The following is a 17988-nucleotide window of genomic DNA, read 5'->3' as shown; positions in this document are numbered from 1 at the left end:
AATAAAGTTCTTTTTTTTATTTACATTCATTGTCATATTTTCTTAAAATCAATTTTATAACGACAACTGAAACAGAAATCAAAATCATCAGTTTTTAAATCGAAATCGAAAATTCAAGAACAGTAACTGTAACCATTCCTACAAGACAGATTGGTTTCACCTTTCTAAAAAATCGAATTTGTCAGTTTTAAACTAAAACCGACGATTCTGAAACCATGGCCATATCTAGTTGTACTATATCAGTATCTACACACAAACAGTCCAAGACGAACCACAAATCTTTAACTCACCAATAACAGAAGAAAATCCTTATCACAACCTAAAGGACTTAATTCATTATCTAGATATGTAATTTTCCACAACATATGGGAAAAAGTAAACTGGGCGGTGGAATACACAGCTCGCACTCTTCTTATGTCCAAATTTGATCAAACTTCTATGATGAAATATATTGCTTTTTTCAGAAGTAGAAGTATAACATTTGTTTGTAAGTTACAACAATATGATACAATTGATCCCTTGGAGTATCAGACGCAAAGCCTAACGATTGTACAGTGAACAATGAGGACGGCTAAACGAAGCTCTCTTGAACACTTTAACAGTGGTACAGTGTGGTAACTGGAGGGCCTGTTATCGTGAAGTTCTGGCATAGACCGGCTGATCGCTGTGAGGACCAGGAACCTCTGAGGCAGTATGTGAACGAGAAGACTCTATAGCATTTAATTCGGGAAGCTTTTCCTGCGACGCATTCATATTAATCTTAATCCTGCAACAGAAAGCATTTAGTTAATATGTTTTGTTTATGTTCTCAACTTCCTTCTAAGAGCTTTACTTGTGTTTAACACTAAAGCATTTTAATTCCTGGATGAATGGCCCCTCTTCGCTGGCATTGTGAAGAAATTATCCTCCTAACCCTCTCGCAGGATGCAGGGTCCAGTGTTTTGACAGAGGCTGCAAGGCTTTTTGGCATAGACAACCAAGACTAAATCTTGTGGGAGTTGGCATGATCTTATTCAATTTACCCAAGGATTTACCTATGAAGCCTGTGATAAACCAACAAATGGAAATATGTGCTTACCTGTTGTGAATGTTTACATACTCGTCAGTTTCATCCAATATCTCCTCCTGCAAAAAAGGTATATGCAGTGATGAAGATTTGTACGCAAGGTATTAGAAGCAGCTAACAAGCGGTCAATTCATTAAGCTTTTAAATACCCATAAAGGGTGCATAACCACTGAAAGGCCCAAATGTACTTTAAAAAGAATTGTTCTGAAGAGTGAAGACAAAAAAGAGCCATCAATTCTTCATGCCCTTGTAAGCAACAAAGACCTATGGCCACTAGTTCAAGTTAAAAAATGACTAGAAAGAAAAATATGATATCTCAAGTACCTGAAGAAGCTCCTCGATGACATCTTCCATGGTAATTACACCTAGCACCGCATGATTGGGTGGGAACTCAGGGATTGGAGTATTTTCCAAATCCAAAATGCAAAATGAACAACCCCTGTGTCTCTTCTTAAAAGCAGGAGTAGGAGGAGGACTTTTCTTCTTCGCTTGATCTGCACCTCCCTTGCTCAAGGAAGCATCAACTGAGTCAGATTTAACTGCAGCAGTGTCAGGATCTGCAATTGGGTTCACACATCAAATTCCATTACTTGCCAAGCAAGCTGTCATATTCTCAAAAATAGTTCGCTCAGGAAACAGCATATTCGTAAAGACAGCACTAAAGCATAAAATTGATCAAAATAGACGAGGCTAAGGAAAACAAAAATCTACAAAAGTGAAAAGTTAGGATTGACTTGGTTTCACTAGTAAGGAAGCTTAAAAAACATAAGCAAAAAGAGCATTGACAGTTTGGACTTAAGTGAGAGTTTAACATAAGGGGGGGAAATCACATGTTGCCACAAGTTGCAAGAAGCTGCCTCAAAGTTTCAACCTTTAGTTTTCTTTGGCGTCTCTTTTGTCTTGTTGAGATCTTCATACACAACGGCAATGTGGCTGTGGCCCTGCTGAAACTCATTCAATATATCATATAGAGGCATGTTTTCTGCAACCCTGAGGAAGCACCAATAAATTTTTAGTTACACAGAATCTTATACAACTAATGCTCAAGAAAGAACCAAGAAAAAATTAGTATGACAAAGGCATGCAAGTAATTAAAATGTTAACTGGCATGAAAAAGAAGGCATCCCCAACAAAATATCATACAACAACAAGGGAATATGATATAGACAGCAAGAGAGGTGATGCTATAGGAGAAATAAGCAATTAAGAATTTATCATACTTGTGTTAAGAGAACAAGTCATGCAATGCTTGTCAAAAGATCAAGTGCATAAAGAGAGATAGAAACACTAGGAATTAAGTTCTTCCCTTGGTCAATTGTCAGGTAGAGTCTATCTGACCTCCACAACAAGTGAAGTAGAAGTCATTGCAATCAAATTAGAACCTGAATCAAACCCATATATCAAGATTAGAGCTATTCCTGGAGATTAATCAGATTTGACCTAACTGACATTTACAAAGGTCAGTATCCAAGACTTTCACTATCAGAATTGTCAAAGGTGATCTCTAATAAATGTATATCACCAACTCCTTACTAGCATAGAAACTAGGAAAGCCTTCAATTACTTAAAGGTGTTTAACACCAAGAACTGCTTCTTTTGCAATCTTGTGTTGTTGCAGAAAATGTGCAGCTACGATTACAGAGTCGAGACCTAACTATAACAGTGTAACTGCATGACCTAAAAAATGTCTCATTCTAACCAGCCACATAAAATCTATTCAGGAGTACCAGGGATTTATTGGGCCTGCCAAAGAGAGATTGAGGTCATCCTTACCGAGGAATTTTTCTGATTGTCATTTTCCTCAAAGGAACTGAATCTTCTGGGTCAACAGCTAAAAGATTTTTTACCTGCACATAGTAGAAATTAAAGAATATATTATACAGAAATTCGCTCATAAATCTTGGCATACTAAATATTAGGTATACAACCAAGTGCAAAAAAGATAATCATCAGTAACAGGCCTAAGCCACCCATGAAAATGTGCATTATCAACAATCCATTAACGAGACCACCCACATTAAGAAAAATAATTACCAATATAAGACCACCGACATTAAGAAAGATAATTACCAATATAAGACCAATAATATTAGTCGGATCTCTGTAATAAACAGGAACTCTACTATGGCCCATAGTCATTATAGCATTAAGTGTCTCCCTGCACATGGAAAGGAAGAGATTAGACAACAAACATCACTTCAAAAACAGAATAATCAAATTTACAAGCAAGAAATAAACGCACAAATTGAGTGTTCCATCCAGATCAAGAGAAAATGCCTTTGATATGGGGGTCATGGCATCTCTTGCGGTCTTCTGAGTCAATTCAAGCGCCCCAGCAATTATTGTTGTCTCATCATGTGTCAAATCACCACCTTTTCCAGCCTTTTGGGAGAATATGAACATTGGTATTGTAGGTGAGAATCAATCCGAAGAATAACCAAGTTTTTCTTTTAAAAAAAAACATAAAACTCTTCAAATCAGAAAGTATTCAGAGACTACTGTGTCACATGATACATTTGACAAACAGACACGTATAGACGCAATAACATGCATCTGTCAATGTAAACATATGGATCCAATGAACTTGGCAAACTTGAAATTTTGATTGGATACCTCTTTTTCATGAAAATCCACAAATGTTTTAAGCTCTGCTCTGCGTAAAAGGGCAGCATGCCCTTTCCCCAACATCCGGTCCAGTACCTAGAATCAAATTGATAAAAGATATTAAATTTAAATCGGAGCAATAATAACACGGTTACCTGATATCATAGCCATTTGATGAAATGACTAACTTATTAGGTTTTTAATTTGTTTCCACATACAAAAAGATGACATTTCTTCTCTAATGAAATAGCTGTTTAGAGGTACGATAAGAGTACCTTACTGATTGGATAAGCAACAGGGAAGAATATCCACAGAAGAAGATGGACAAAGGGTGCCACTGTTGCCCCAACAGTCAATCCATAACGAGTGCAGATTGCTTGAGGAAGTATCTGCAACAAATAACACTTGCATGAGAAAGATCACATAATCCCCGCACAAGCATAAATGGTCAAGAACCAAGGATCTAGAGTTCTGTTGATAAGGAAAAAAACCTCTCCAAACATGAGGATGAGTGTTACAGATATTAGAATTGCTGCCCATGGAGGTACAAGCTTGTCCAACAAAATAGGAAGAGACTGTGGGAGGAAAAAAGAACAAGAGTGGTCAGTATCGGATCTTTGAGAACAAAATGTCAGCAAACAAATAAAACTTCTACAAACCTCCATAGCTAAAGAGTTGCCGATCAAGAGAGTACAAAGCAATAGGTGTTGATTTTTTACCACTGGAAGTATTTTAGCTGCCAAAACAGATGATTTCAATAGGGATACTAACCACACATACACGTCATATACCTTGACCTTATCGTGAATCAATCATCATGCAAAACACAGCATAGCAAATCCAATACTATTTTGATAGATCAATTTGCCCCTAAATTTATTTAAGCACAAGTCCGGTCTAGGTTTCAATATTTTTTTGCTCTGGAACAAAAGTATCAACATAAACTTATGTAAGCACAACAATGAATTCTTTCAAAAGTTTATAGCTAGTAGTGTTTAACTTCATCACATTCCATTACCATAATACTACCCTGATGCTTCAGGAAATCAAAATTCTGAGACACCAGTACTATTTGTAAGCACGCACAACAGACAAACATATACAGTACCGACAACAATTAAAGAAAAGGGCAAGCTCTAATCTTTATTAATTTTTTTGATAAAAAAAGCCCTTAATTGAAATCAAGGATCTCGTGTTAATCCAGCTGTAAAACCGTAAAAGCGACAACATCATCACCATTTAGTTCACACAGACACTAGGATGCAGAGGAATAGAAGAAACACAGACAGGCGTGGATACGATCTTGGGGGCGTCCAGATTTACTAAGAACTTCGAGGTCGACGAGTCCCAGTGACATAAGGCCAAGGGTGAGACCAGCCATGAGCCCAGCAAATAGCACCAATCCCACAATTATTGCTAAGAACAGAAAAAACTTCGACTCACAGCAATTAACATCGTCCTGTGCCATATCCTCCTACTAAGGATAGTAGAAAACCCACTCGTCTTCTTCTCTCCCCGCAATAGAAAACAACTTCACCAGCTTGCTGCCTTAAATTTGATGTTTTCTTGGAAAATGGAAGACCAATAGGCAAGCTGGTTTTTTCTCCCTCTCTTTCTCCTTCCGATGCTGTTGTGCTTGGTTTACAAGTGTAGTAGTAGTAGTAGTAGTAGTAGTACTTTTATTTTGCTTTTTAATCAGCAGTGAGGTGTTTTAAGTTGCCTCGGTTTGATCACAATCCGAATTGACTGCTTCCGTAATGTGCAGTTTTAAGATTTCGTCCTCGGATGTTTGTCGGGCACATCTGGTTCTTGGATAAAATGGCTAACGATGGCTTTCAGTTTATGTCGGATAGGAGATTATTTGAAATAATTTTTTAAAAAAATATTATATTATTTTTTTGACATGATATATATAAGTTTAAAAGATGTTTGAAAAAATATGTTGATAATATAAGTAAATTAATTCGTATAAATAAGATGTAAATAATATGCAATCCAAACACATATAATTATATAGAGATTATTGAGATTATCCTACCTATAATTTCTTGGGTTATTCATTTGATATTTCATATTGGTAATTTCTTTTATGTTACTGAAATTCAACAAATATTAAATGTCATGACATTTACTTATCCCATCAAATTGCTAATATATAAAACCACGGATTAATTTATCTATTAGATTATTTCCATCGGATGATTAATTTCATGTATAAAAATGAATCAAACAAGGGATAATATTAATGGTAGTTTCATATATTTACAGTTGAACAAAAAAAAAAAAGAAGGGAGATGCAGTAATAATGACCACTATTTTGTTATATTTACATGCTCATGCAAAAATTATACACCATCAACCTACTAATCTAAAGTTTTCACAAAGAAAGTATCTATTATAAGATCACTTGGTGAGTTCAATGTATCTCGCTTAATTGGATGTAAGCTAAGGAATTACAATGACAGCCAAATCATCACTCTCTAGCTTCTTAAACAACCAGATCGATCGAAGTTATGCACCATCAACCTACTATTGTAAAGTTTTCACAAAGATTATAGATCACTTGGTGAGTTTAATGTATCTCGCTTAATTGGATGTAAGCCAAGAAATTACAATGACAGCCAAATCATCACTCTCTAGGTTCTTAAACAACCAGATCGATCAAAGTTATAGTCTTATGAATTATAGGAATTAATGTTGGATATTGCAAATACTTGTGCGAAATGCCCGAAGTTTTACAAGGGTCAAAATCCTAATCCATACGATTTTTAATTGTCTAAACTACTGCCACTATTATTATTATTATTCTGCTATTCTTAGAGTCTGTTTGGATTGTTATTTTTTGAATTTTTATATAAAAAAAAGATGTCTTAGGAATTTGATGTATATGAGAAAAAAATAATTAAAAAATATGTTTACGAAAAATATAAAACTTTTTTGAAGAAAAAAAAATAGTAATCCAAACAAGCTAGTAGTCTAGTGTTTGTTTGATTTCCAGCCCCTGGTGGCTAATTTTTGTGACTCAAATTTGTGTATTATTTGGCTTTTGAGTCTCCAAGAAGTTGAGGGCATTTGTCATCAACTAACTGTCCGGATTCGATTTTTTCCACTGCGTGTTTAATTGTGCTATTTAATTGTGTTTAATTGTGCTATCACTCTTTCAACTTTAATTTTTATATATTTTGTTCTTATATAAAAAGTAGACTACTTGTCGTGTAAATGCAGAGGATCGTGGTGGTTGCGAAATATGCCCCACGGAATCTAATGAGCACTATTGGGCCAATTGGGAGTGTCGGAACGGGCATGCTTTTCACTTGCAGCCATGGGCCATGGCCTCAGAGGCCCACACACAACACTGCCAAACGCTTTTATTTTGTTGGGGCCAGCAGGTTTAGGCTAAGGCCTGCTTCAAAAAGCCACCAGCCTATACCATCCATGATCCACATGCATGGATTGTGGTTTTTTGCAGCAAAAAAAAAAGGGAAAATGATCGGTTTCATCATTTACATTTCACAAAAATATTCTTTTCGTCCCTCACTTTTAAAACGAAGCAATTTCGTTATTGACATTTAAAAACTGAAGTTCTTACATCCCTGAACCCAAATTTCAATCTGAATCAAACCACCAATCAACTTAATTAGAAATTTTAGGGGTGTAATTGGTAGATCACTTGGTTAATTCAACATGATATTTATGTAAAATTTAATGAACCCAAAAATAAAAAATAAAAAATTATAACATAAAAAAGAAAGATTAATCTTTCCTCCATTATCATTGTATACACTGACGGTTTTGATGTACTGCCATATCATTGTATACACTGACGGTTTTATGTACTGCCATATCATTTCAATTTCAATTTAAACATCAAATTTTATATTTATGATACACATCTAGATTCGCAAACGGATATACTAACGGTGTATGAAAAAATTTACCAAAAAAAAACTCTACTATTCCAAGACAAAGAATGGCCTTTTATGTTATAATTTATATTTTTTTGGATTAATAAATGTCATGTGAATATGATGAAATTGATCGAATGATTCTATCAATTTCATTTTTTGAAATTTATTACTGGGTTATTTGAATGGTTTGATTCATATTGAAAATTAGGTTCAGGGATATAATTAGGTTTAATTTTAAATGTTAGGGCGATTTGCTTCATTTTAAAAGTGAGGGACGAAAAAAATATTTTTGCGAAATGGTGAAGGGATGAAACATGTCATTTTTAAAAAAAAAAAAAAATTTACGTTTTCGATGAACACATTTTATCAATTATTTTCTTTTTAGGGTTAATTCCACTTTGTCCCCCCAAACTTTGGACGATTATCCACTTAAGTCCCTAAACTTCAAAATGGGACACTTAAGTCCCTAAACTTATAAATACCTCCCACTTAAGTCCCAGAACTTATAAAATGGGACACTTAAAACCCTAAACCCTTATAAAATGGGACACTTTGACCACCCACGGCATTCAGGATTTGTTAACAATTTTCCTTAAGTGGGAGGTATTTATAAGTTTAGGGACTTAAGTGTCCCATTTTGAAGTTTAGGGACTTAAGTGGATAATCGTCCAAAGTTTGGGGGGACAAAGTGGAATTAACCCTTTTTTTTTTATCTCAAATACACCAAATTCATACAGCATATTTTCTTACAAAAAATTCTAAAAATAACAATACAAACAAGGCCTTGAATGGAAATTAAGAAAAATAAAAATTTTCAAGATATTTCTAAGAAATTGAGGAATGCTAAAGGGATGGTGGCTGCCTCTTAGAGAGAGAATTTCTTTGGGCTTATGTAACAGCAATTAATGTATGGAAATTCTATGGATTTCTCTTCTTTGCACTTGTGTGGAATTGGCTTGATGTGCACCGCACCTTTTGTTTTTGGGTTTCCCAAAGAATGTGTTATATGTTTTCAAATTGAAAGCAAGCAAACGTCCCTCAGGCCTCAACTCAACCGTCCCAATTTGACATAAAAAAAAAAAGAAAAAGGAAAAAAGAAAGGACTAGAAGAAAGGGAAAAATTCCCAAACAATTTTGGAGCATACTGGATTCCAGGATGCTAACTTCTCAACCACAAGTATTCTAATTTGAGGCCAAAAATGAAAAAACCGAAAGGGAAAGAGAAGTATAATTCCCTTTTATTTGTTGGTACATCGTTTTCAACTAGCTCCAGATGATCCCAAGTCCCAGGAAGAGTCCAAACTTCCACCACGTTATCGCATCAGATTATCAGTAAACTAACTTGAACGCACACCTAGCAACCCCAATGGTCCAAAACCTCAGAATTCAGCAATGAAGCATCTCCTGGGATTCTGGGACTGCCGTTTCGTTTCTCCTTCTCGCATCTCCTTCCCTTCTGTTACATATCAAATCTGTTTGGATTTAGGAGCTGGCTACCACATGATAAAAGGCACTATACAGTGAGATATATAGGAAACTACGGGCAACTAAATGCAAAATGTTTTTTAATTTTAACCACAAAAAACCATTTATCTCGGTGCACCAAAGTCGACGTACGACTAACAACAATATTGGAAAGATGGTTGATTGCAACCATGCTAGACTAAAGGACAAACGAGAACCTAGAGGGACAGATTACTTTTTTTGAGTTCTGGAACCACCCAATTTTGAGAAGAAGTCATTGTTGGTGGGAACCAATTTCTGCTACCTTTTTGCAACTTGGTAGAAGGACAGTTTACACAGAGAGGGAGAGGAAGAGGAGGGCTTTGGAGTTTAAAAAAAAAAAAAAAAAAGGGAGGAGAAACAACATGGGCATATGAAAAGGTGGGTAGTCGTGGACTCTTTCGTTACCTTCCTTTTCTTTTAGGCAAAGACGCTGGATACGATTGAGCTTTTTCTCGACGTCGGTTGTGTGTGGCTCTCTTTCCTTATCCCTTAGAATCAAATTCCTTCTACCTAAGCATTCCTCTTGCACTAATGTGCTATATATTTCATGGCCTATCTCTTCATTCGCTCTCCTCTATTAGTCCCTAAAGCTCAGCATTGCAAAGAAAAATGGCCGATCAAGAGATCGGCCGATCAAATGACGTCCAGTCCTGGCCACAACTGGAACTACCTGACTTGTCGTACACTGACGCCATTCAAGAAATCCACAGAGCGATACAAAATGACTGGGATGCCACCCGTCAATCAGCGTGTCAGACTGCAGCTGGAAGAGCGTTGTGGAAGCATGCCGTCCATGATCCACTAGCTGAATTGCTAGCCGGAGAGACAAGCTTGAGGACTGCTCATGAAAAGATCAAGAAAGATCGCCTCAACAATGCCAGAGAAGTATCTGGAGTTATTCTTGCTGTTAGGACCCTCTGGTTTGATTCAAAAATTGAAGCAGCTCTCAATTCCTTTGGTGGTGGAGCAGCGCAGATTGTCCTCCTTGGTGCAGGTGAACCCCTTCACTAACCTGCTGCATTTGCACTTTCACTTTTAGTGTCAGATGGGAATAAAAAAAAAAAAATCAACTTGTTTCTTCTTGCACCTATGGAAGATGCGAAGCATTACAGCCAAAGCTAGTTAGTAACAATTGAGTTGAAGCATCAAATTCATTTAAGCGAATTGATGGATAGCAAATGCATATTTCATAGACGATCTATTGGTTTGGTTAGATACAGAGGATCCCAGCGAGCACGTTAATAATCATGGTTAATTCATTTGATTTGCTTTTCAGGGGAAGGGGAAATGCAAGATAGTCTTACAGTATGCGGTACCTATTAAATTAAGAACTCGTAATGCTTCAGACAAGGGATTCAGAGTCCAGTTCCTACAGAACCAAACCTTTCACAATGTTACTCAAATAAAAAACAATGTTTATTTTGCCAAATGTTACATATTTTCCAGCAACTCTTTTCTCCAATAAGTACAATATCTGCCCAGATTAAACTTTTGCAAATCACGTGCAGTTAGAGGAAAGATTAAATGGCATCGTCCCTGTATCAGGCGCTTCTCTTGATACTTTCTAAGCCAGTCAAAATTTTCTGCTTACCCTGCAGGTATGGATACAAGGGCCTATCGCTTGAGTTGCTTGAAAGAAAGCAGTATTTTTGAGGTTGATTTCCCTGAGGTCCTGCAAACAAAAACCACTATACTACAAGCAGCAGCAGATTCAACAACTGAAAATCAGAATCCATTATTGACAGCAAAATCATTAAACAGAGTGCCAGCTGATATTAGTGAAAATGACTGGCTACAAAAGCTTCAGAAAGTGGGATTTGAACCCAGGAAGAATACAGTGTGGGTATTAGAAGGTATTCTGTACTATCTAACACACTCTGACGCCGTTGAAGTACTGAAGATCATTGCAGAGAATTGCAATCTCACGCAAACAGTCCTACTAGCAGACTTCATGAACAAGCAATCAACCACGTTGTGCGGCTCTGTCTTCCGTTTCTATTGTGATTGGCCGGAACAATTGCTGCCATCTCTTGGTTTCTCTGATGTTAAGCTCTCTCAAATTGGTGATCCAGATGCACACTTCGGCCTGTTGCATGATCCATTAAACTTGTTCAACAAATTGCGAGCCTTGCCCAGATCTCTTCAAACTCACCCAGATGATGGAACACCATGCTGTCGGCTATATTTGGTCCAAGCCTCTGGCTTACCCAATTAAACTATTCAATGAACCAAGTCCAACTATTCAATGAACCAAGTCCAACTATTAAGATTTATACTAGCCTAACTTTCAGTATATAGATACAGGTTCAAGCGCAATCGTTTTTTACTGTTCCCAGGAGTATAGCAGTGCAAACTGCATTCCAGTGACAAAATAATGATATAGTTCTACAAATTATGGTAATTTCCAATCAATTATCTGTTCCTTTGGGAGGCTGAGGTAAAGGAGACGATGACAACACAACCAGTCCGATTGCATTCTTTGAATGTATAAATTACCTGCGGAGTTCTTGACAACATAGCAAAGATCACTTAGGAAACCACATGGCATCTTTATTATTGGTTGGACTTCTATAACATGTCAGATTACGTTCTCTGCCAACCTGACCATCTTAAATTCTTTCTCAACAGCAAAGAAAAATGAAAGCAGTCAACTTGTGTGCAGGTGTATGATGAAAAAATAAAAAAGAAAAACCATATTTGTAACATTTGAAGTCAGTTTCTATTCAGTATAATTTGTTTGGTCAGATAACATCAAATAATAACACATTTTTACACACATTAGCTGTTAAGAGGTTAGTAGGTATAAGTAGGTATTCCAAAGTAAATACGTTAATGAAGCAATGCATTTACTAAATTACCTGTCAGATGCTCATAAGCTAAGGGGCATAAGCCAGTCTATGTTTTTGAACCATTTCAGTTTGCACTAAGATTTTGGCTGGAATAATATACATATTGTCACAAAATGAGAACATAAATAAAGAAAGACAAAATTGAACTAATAAAAAACAGTCCCAACTTTCAACCATGATGTAAATAAAGAAACACGAAATTGAACTAATAAAAAACAGCCCCAACTTTCAACGATGACATTCTTGGACCTCCTCTTTGCAATATATTTAATAAGCGATTCACCGTTAAAATCTTTCTTGCTCTTTTTTCTTTTCAGAATCCAGTATCTGAACATTAAATTTCAAGGCAATCTTTGATTCCCTGCTCAAAGTTGTCAAGGGAATATAATGCATCCATAAGAGCATTTGCAACTCTTTGCCTGCAGAAATGGGTGAAGCAGAAAGCATTGGTCAAGACACAAGTTTTAAAATGCTGGAAATTCATAAAGTTCATATTACAATACCTGTTTGAAGCAGCTTGACCATCTATTTCATTGGTCATATCACTGAGAGAAGTAAACGATCTACAGTTGTTAAGCAAAGAAAATATCATTGACAAATTTAGCTGGAGGGATTCTGAGAAGATATGGTTTCATTAGGTTGCATTCATTTCTAGCAGTCTAAATATGACTAACTGTAAGATGCACGATTCATCTCATTTGGACAGACCCTAATCCCCATCACCTTGTAATTGCAGAAATGTCTCCACTAGTCGTCAAACAGGTAGGAGATATAAAGAACTGAAATTTTGGACAACTAAATTGTGAATTCAATGCTATGCACAAGTCTGAGGCTCAATTAGCCAGCTATGAAAAGAGATTTTCAGCTGACCAACCTAAATTGAAGAAACATAAACTAATGACCTTCACAAGTCATCCATGACCATGTCAAAATGTGAACAGATTGTAACATGTAAATTTTCAGCAAAATTTGACAAAAAATACTATGAATTTGGTACCTTATCAGATCAGTGAGCTTGGATTCAGCTTCTAACTTTGTGGGATCTTTATCATCAAGCAAAGAAGATGCATTTTTCACAATTAACCGGAAGGTGCAGACCTGAGGTTTAGACAGCTCCAGTTAGCATCTGATTTAATATGCAAAATATAGACCTATTCATTGCCATTCTCATATTCTATTTTTGCCTCGATTTTCTAAGGTGGATACTCCACATTTACCCAACCAAGCTTCTACAATTTGTCAAATGCTATAGTACTATTTAAAAGAGGAGGATAATGCTTATCCAATTTCAAGTAGTAATTTATACTTAAATTCAAAAAATTAAGAAGGTAACTACTGCAAAAGATATCAATACGTAAATCAGTAAATAAGAGAAATTAACCTCTACTCCAGTCTTAGCTTGGAAAGCCACAAATGAATTCCTTTGTTCAGCCACACAATCTCTAGTAGCAGATGTCACCAACTTTTTAACTTCTTCCAAGTCATTCTCCTCATACTCCGTTTCACCCTTAGCTAACCCCACAACAAAAACAAACAAAAATCCAATTAGACTGGCATATTAGTAAATAAAACAGAAGGAATAATTGTAGAAACAGCGAAAAAGGGAGAGGAATATGTACTCATTAGAAGATAGGCAGAGCGGAGGATGTTCCGAGAAGCATCAACCGGAGCTAACAGGAATTTGGACGACTTCTTCTTTTGTTCTTTCAGCCAATTCTTCGGTCCTGCTGAGACATTCATTAATTGTAGTAGGGAGAAATTCATAATCAATACCTACCCACGAAATTCATAATCACTTTGACAAAAGAATTGACAATGAAAAAAGCAAAAGAGTGGAGGAGATTCAGGAATAGCAGGTAGCTTACAGATGCCGAGGGAGAATGCGGAAGCTGTGGGTGGGTCATGCACTGAAAGAAGTAGAGGAGGGACAGTTAAAATTGAGAGCAAAGAGGCTGCGCGTCGGCGTGAGACTGCGATGGTTTCATGAGGGGACGGGGTGGGGGAGAGGTGAAGTGGTGAGACTGGCGCGGGTGATTTTGGAAGGAATGGGGCGGCGAGGGTGGTGCTAGGGATAACTGGAGAATGAGTTGGTGGTGCTGGCGGTGGCATTTTGGCCGTTGGTTGAAATTGGCTCCATCCAACGAAATAACTGACGTTTAAAAAGAAAAAGCGCTGGAAAAAGAAAATAACTGACCTTTAAAAAGGAAAAAGCTCTGAGAAAAAGAAAAAGGAGAATAACTGACGTTTAAAGACAGAAAGCGCTGGGAAAAAGAAAAAGGAGGAGTTGGAAATGGAGATGCGGGGGATCGAACCCCGTGCCTCTCGCATGCAAAGCGAGCGCTCTACCATTTGAGCTACATCCCCCGGTGATCAACGTCGTTTTTATTATGCATAATAAAAACTAATATAAAATAGAGAAAAAGAAAACGTATCCAACAAGTGGAAAATCGGAAGCTACTCTTCATATCAGAGCCAGGTTTCGATCCTGGGACCTGTGGGTTATGGGCCCACCACGCTTCCGCTGCGCCACTCTGATTTGTTGGTGTGGAATGCCATCTAAAAATTTAATAGTAGCATAAAGAGTTGAAGTTCAGAAATTCTGTCCCTCAGTACCGTGCGACCACTCGTATAGGAATTTTTTTTTTGTCGCAACGATAGAATTTCTATAACCTAATCTAACCTATTATGGAAAATTTCCTAGTTGGTTAAAAAAATCATGGTTTATAATTTTGAAAAGTTTTTGTAACTAATACCCCTTGTTTTACGAATTTTTCAACTCATAGCCCGCGCCTGATATGGTCTGCATAAAGGGTTCATTTTAGTACCAGAAATAAAAACGTGCTATAAAATGCCATTAAAAGCTTGAAGTTTTATGTTCTGGTAGAAGACTACTTTTGCTCTTTCTTCTTCTAGTTTTCTAAATATTGGACCCAAAAAAAAAAAAGAAAGGCAACAAAAAATTATACAAAGTGAAGGCATAACTTTGCAGTTGCTACTTGCTCCCATGTTCGGATATTCCCATGCTGCGAAGCACAGAAGCAGGAATCCAGATGAGCATCTGATGCAGAATTTCTGTTACACGTTCCATCTGTGCATATGCTGCTTATTCTATTAGTAATTTTTTAATGTCTATATGTTCTCCACATTTTATAATAGGTAAAATGATCGGTTTCATCCTTCACATTTCACAAAAATATTCTTTTCGTCCCTTACTTTTAAAACGAAACAATTTCGTCCTTGACATTTAAAATCTGAAGTTCTTACATCCCTGAACCCAAATTTCAATCTGAATCAAACCACCAATCAACCTGATTACAAATTTTGGGGGTGTAATTGGTAGATCACTTGGCTAACTCAACTTGATATTCATGTAAAATTTAATGAACCCAAAAATAAAAAATTATAACATAAAAAAGAAAGATTAATCTTTTCTAAATTATCATTGTATACACTGACAGTTTTATGTACCATCATATCATTTCAATTTAAATTTAAACACCAAATTTTATATTTATGACACACATTTAGATTCACAAGCGAATATACTAACGGTATATGAAAAGATTTATCCAATAAAAAACTCTACTATTCCAAGACAAAGAATGACCTTTTATGTTATAATTTTTATTTTTTTGGTTGAATAAATGTCATGTGAATATGATGAAATTGACCGAATGATCTATCAATTCTACTTCCGAAATTTATTACTGGGTTATTGAATGGTTCGATTCAAATTGAAAATTAGGTTCAGGGATGTAATAACTTTAATTTTTAAATGTCAGGGACAAATTTGCTTCATTTTAAAAGTGAGAGATGAAAAGAATATATTTGCGAAATGTGAAGAATGAAACAGGTCATTTTCCCTTTATAATATTGAAATTAGATCAATAAGCTTTCTATTATACTATTTGAATAAATGAACTAAGCACTATTGTAGATAATCAAAAGAACCAATCGACTGTACCAGTTATCTTGTTAGCTTTGTGGCCTATATTATTGTCTTCGGGTTCTCTTCTGAAATATAAAACGAAATGCAAATCCAAAAAAATCGAAGGAAACCAATTTACTGAATCGATTTTTTTTTTCCAAATCCTTACGAAGTAAAAAAAAAAAAAACAAGTTTGATTTCTCCATAAAGTTTACCCTTCAAATTATTTTTCAACACTTCTGGACAAAGTGGTTGACTATCTATTGCTTTCGTAAAAACTAAAAAGAAAAATAAATAATTGACTGCTTTCCAAGAAAATTACAAACAAGCTATGTGTTACAATTTTACTACTGTATAGATAAAAGTTCATTTTTAGCATGTGACATAGAGAAAGCGTTACTTTGATCGTTTTCTTGCTCTAGCCAAGCAAAGATTACCATTACAAATAAACCGTGAATTTTGCAACTTGCATCCCCATCACTTACACATTAAAATTAGATATTGAATACCAAGAATGATAACTAAAAGAATTTATTTAACTGGTGCTCAATTTAACATCAATTAAGACCGACATTTAATGTTGGCTCAATAAAAAAAAAAGGACGAACATTTTATGTTAGTTTTTTAGAGAAATAAAATTTTAATTAGAAAAAAGTCAAAAATATAAGAAAGGGTAAGAAATTAAGTACACTTTTTTAGATAATTAAATTAGACAGATTAAGTGCACAATATCTATTAAACATTCGTTAAGTATACTTTTACCCCTAATCTAGTACGAGTTTTCATATTTTTTTCTCATGTTAACTTTTTCTTTTGAAGTTTTCACTAGACATATGCATGACGTTAGCTCTTTCACTAGGCATCACAAACCTCCAAAGAGAATAAGAGATCATTATCAAGACTCAAGAAGAATCTTCAATCCAGCCAACAAAAGGAAAGGACAGAATTCTTGATTACCAACGTCTATGTCTTTAGTTTGATTCAGATACTAAGAAATCATCAACTATGAGAATCAGTAATAATCCAAGTCATCATCCTACAATAAAGTCTCCCATGACCATTTTAGGTAGTCCGAGCCTGCACAGGTGAAAGTACTTAACTTTTTACAGATTCTTCGATAATGATTTAACAAATCATAAGAAATCATCAATTATGAGAACTAATAATAATCAACTATCATCCTACAATAAAGTCTCCTATGACCATTTAAGGTAGTCCGAGCCTGCAAAAGTGAAAGTACTTAAAGATTTTTACAAATATTTCATTTGTGTCTCTGGTTTGGTTTCGGGATAATGGAGATTTTTACAAATTCTTCATTTGCGTTTTCGGATACTGTTTCACTAGCATTCTCCTTTGGGTGCTCTTTCCTTTTCATCTCTTTGCTTTCTTTCTGTTCAAACTGCAAATGAATTTTTCTTTTTAGCTATCAGAATGAAAACAAATTCAAACAAAGGCATTAGACAAGACAATCAAAGTGTTGAGCTAACAAATAAAAAAGATTTTCTAATGCATTCAAAACAAAAACATAAAAATGAAATTAATAGAGGCAGATGAAAATACAAGAAAATCTCGGAAAAAATTAGATAAAAATAAAAAAATAGATAAATATCAAAATTTATAGATCGACCCCCCTTAATTTGCTTTTTCAATCAATCAAAAAACCTTGCATATAATAGAACCCCCGGTTTGAAAGTTTTTGCATAATACCTAACAACTGCCACCAAATACCAAACACAGTATCTTTGTGCGTTTTTTATCTTCAAAAGAAGTTACATAATCCGAATACTGTACTGCAACGGGTAGTTGATTTGCAAAAGAAATCATGTCTTGCTTGATAGCTCTACGATTGTTGTAAAAGAAACCTATGGCACTAGCTAAATATATGCTTTGCCGCACTGATTTTTTTTTTCAACACAACAGCATCTTGGATTTTTTTTTTAAAATTACGTGCTGCCATGTTGAATATTTCTTTTTTATGGGGACTATGTTAGCTAGGTTGAAAGAGGATTATTGATAAATGGGTGGGGCAAGAGTAATCCAAACCAAATAGGGTTGAACATTTCCATGGAATCCATTCTATATTGACAATTTTGACATGAATTGACTTTGGACGGGAACAAGGGAAAG

General features: G+C 35.5%; 3 protein-coding genes and 2 non-coding genes across 7 annotated transcripts; 1 reads left to right on the top strand and 4 right to left on the bottom strand.

Moving 5' to 3' along the window:
- Nucleotides 1-269: 269 nt before the first annotated feature.
- LOC113749438 (DUF21 domain-containing protein At1g47330-like) lies at nt 270-5456 on the bottom strand. 2 transcript variants are annotated; one of them, XM_027293181.1, is made up of 12 exons: nt 4958-5447; nt 4330-4406; nt 4162-4245; nt 3946-4059; nt 3680-3766; nt 3309-3448; nt 3137-3224; nt 2840-2913; nt 1938-2056; nt 1391-1623; nt 1079-1125; nt 270-766 (listed from the first exon to the last, which is right to left on the bottom strand). In XM_027293181.1, exons 1-12 carry the CDS (start codon nt 5136-5138, stop codon nt 631-633), a joined length of 1380 nt encoding a protein of 459 aa, XP_027148982.1. In that variant the 5' UTR covers nt 5139-5447; the 3' UTR covers nt 270-630. The 2 variants fall into 2 exon arrangements, with proteins under 2 accessions (XP_027148982.1, XP_027148983.1); XM_027293182.1 differs by lacking the exons at nt 270-766; nt 1079-1125; nt 1391-1623; nt 1938-2056 and adding an exon at nt 2070-2448 and having other exon boundaries at nt 4958-5456.
- A 4047-nt stretch (nt 5457-9503) lies between these two features.
- LOC113748592 (putative S-adenosyl-L-methionine-dependent methyltransferase MAV_4441) lies at nt 9504-11377 on the top strand. The gene is made up of 2 exons (XM_027292064.1): nt 9504-10078; nt 10683-11377. The coding sequence occupies exons 1-2, from the start codon at nt 9694-9696 to the stop codon at nt 11297-11299; spliced, it is 1002 nt and encodes a 333-aa protein (XP_027147865.1). The 5' UTR covers nt 9504-9693; the 3' UTR covers nt 11300-11377.
- A 206-nt stretch (nt 11378-11583) lies between these two features.
- LOC113748594 lies at nt 11584-14079 on the bottom strand. Of its 2 annotated transcripts, XM_027292065.1 has the most exons (6): nt 13799-14079; nt 13553-13660; nt 13315-13445; nt 12931-13031; nt 12437-12496; nt 11584-12352 (listed from the first exon to the last, which is right to left on the bottom strand). In XM_027292065.1, the coding sequence occupies exons 1-6, from the start codon at nt 14040-14042 to the stop codon at nt 12268-12270; spliced, it is 729 nt and encodes a 242-aa protein (XP_027147866.1). In that variant the 5' UTR covers nt 14043-14079; the 3' UTR covers nt 11584-12267. The 2 variants fall into 2 exon arrangements, with proteins under 2 accessions (XP_027147866.1, XP_027147867.1); XM_027292066.1 differs by lacking the exon at nt 12437-12496.
- A 145-nt stretch (nt 14080-14224) lies between these two features.
- TRNAA-UGC lies at nt 14225-14297 on the bottom strand. The gene has a single exon. It is a non-coding gene; the product is annotated as a tRNA-Ala (tRNA).
- A 100-nt stretch (nt 14298-14397) lies between these two features.
- TRNAM-CAU lies at nt 14398-14469 on the bottom strand. Its single transcript has one exon. It is a non-coding gene; the product is annotated as a tRNA-Met (tRNA).
- Nucleotides 14470-17988: the final 3519 nt, after the last annotated feature.

This window comes from Coffea eugenioides, chromosome 10 (assembly GCF_003713205.1).
Source record: "Coffea eugenioides isolate CCC68of chromosome 10, Ceug_1.0, whole genome shotgun sequence".
NCBI lineage: Eukaryota > Viridiplantae > Streptophyta > Magnoliopsida > Gentianales > Rubiaceae > Coffea > Coffea eugenioides.
Note: the sequence above shows the minus strand (reverse complement) of the source record. Positions and strands in the feature narration are given on the sequence as shown.

Coding starts and splice junctions, on each gene's coding strand:
- LOC113749438 (XM_027293181.1), bottom strand. CDS start 5,138: ATGGCACAGGACGATGTTAATTGCTGTGAGTCGAAGTTTTTTCTGTTC. Junction 4,060..4,161: donor TCATCCTCATGTTTGGAGAG/GTTTTTTTCCTT, acceptor TATTTGTTGCAG/ATACTTCCTCAAGCAATCTG. Junction 2,057..2,839: donor ACAATCAGAAAAATTCCTCG/GTAAGGATGACC, acceptor GTGCTTCCTCAG/GGTTGCAGAAAACATGCCTC.
- LOC113748592 (XM_027292064.1), top strand. CDS start 9,694: ATGGCCGATCAAGAGATCGGCCGATCAAATGACGTCCAGTCCTGGCCA. Junction 10,079..10,682: donor GATTGTCCTCCTTGGTGCAG/GTGAACCCCTTC, acceptor CTTACCCTGCAG/GTATGGATACAAGGGCCTAT.
- LOC113748594 (XM_027292065.1), bottom strand. CDS start 14,042: ATGCCACCGCCAGCACCACCAACTCATTCTCCAGTTATCCCTAGCACC. Junction 13,446..13,552: donor CTCTGCCTATCTTCTAATGA/GTACATATTCCT, acceptor TTGTGGGGTTAG/CTAAGGGTGAAACGGAGTAT. Junction 12,497..12,930: donor AAGCTCACTGATCTGATAAG/GTACCAAATTCA, acceptor TAACAACTGTAG/ATCGTTTACTTCTCTCAGTG.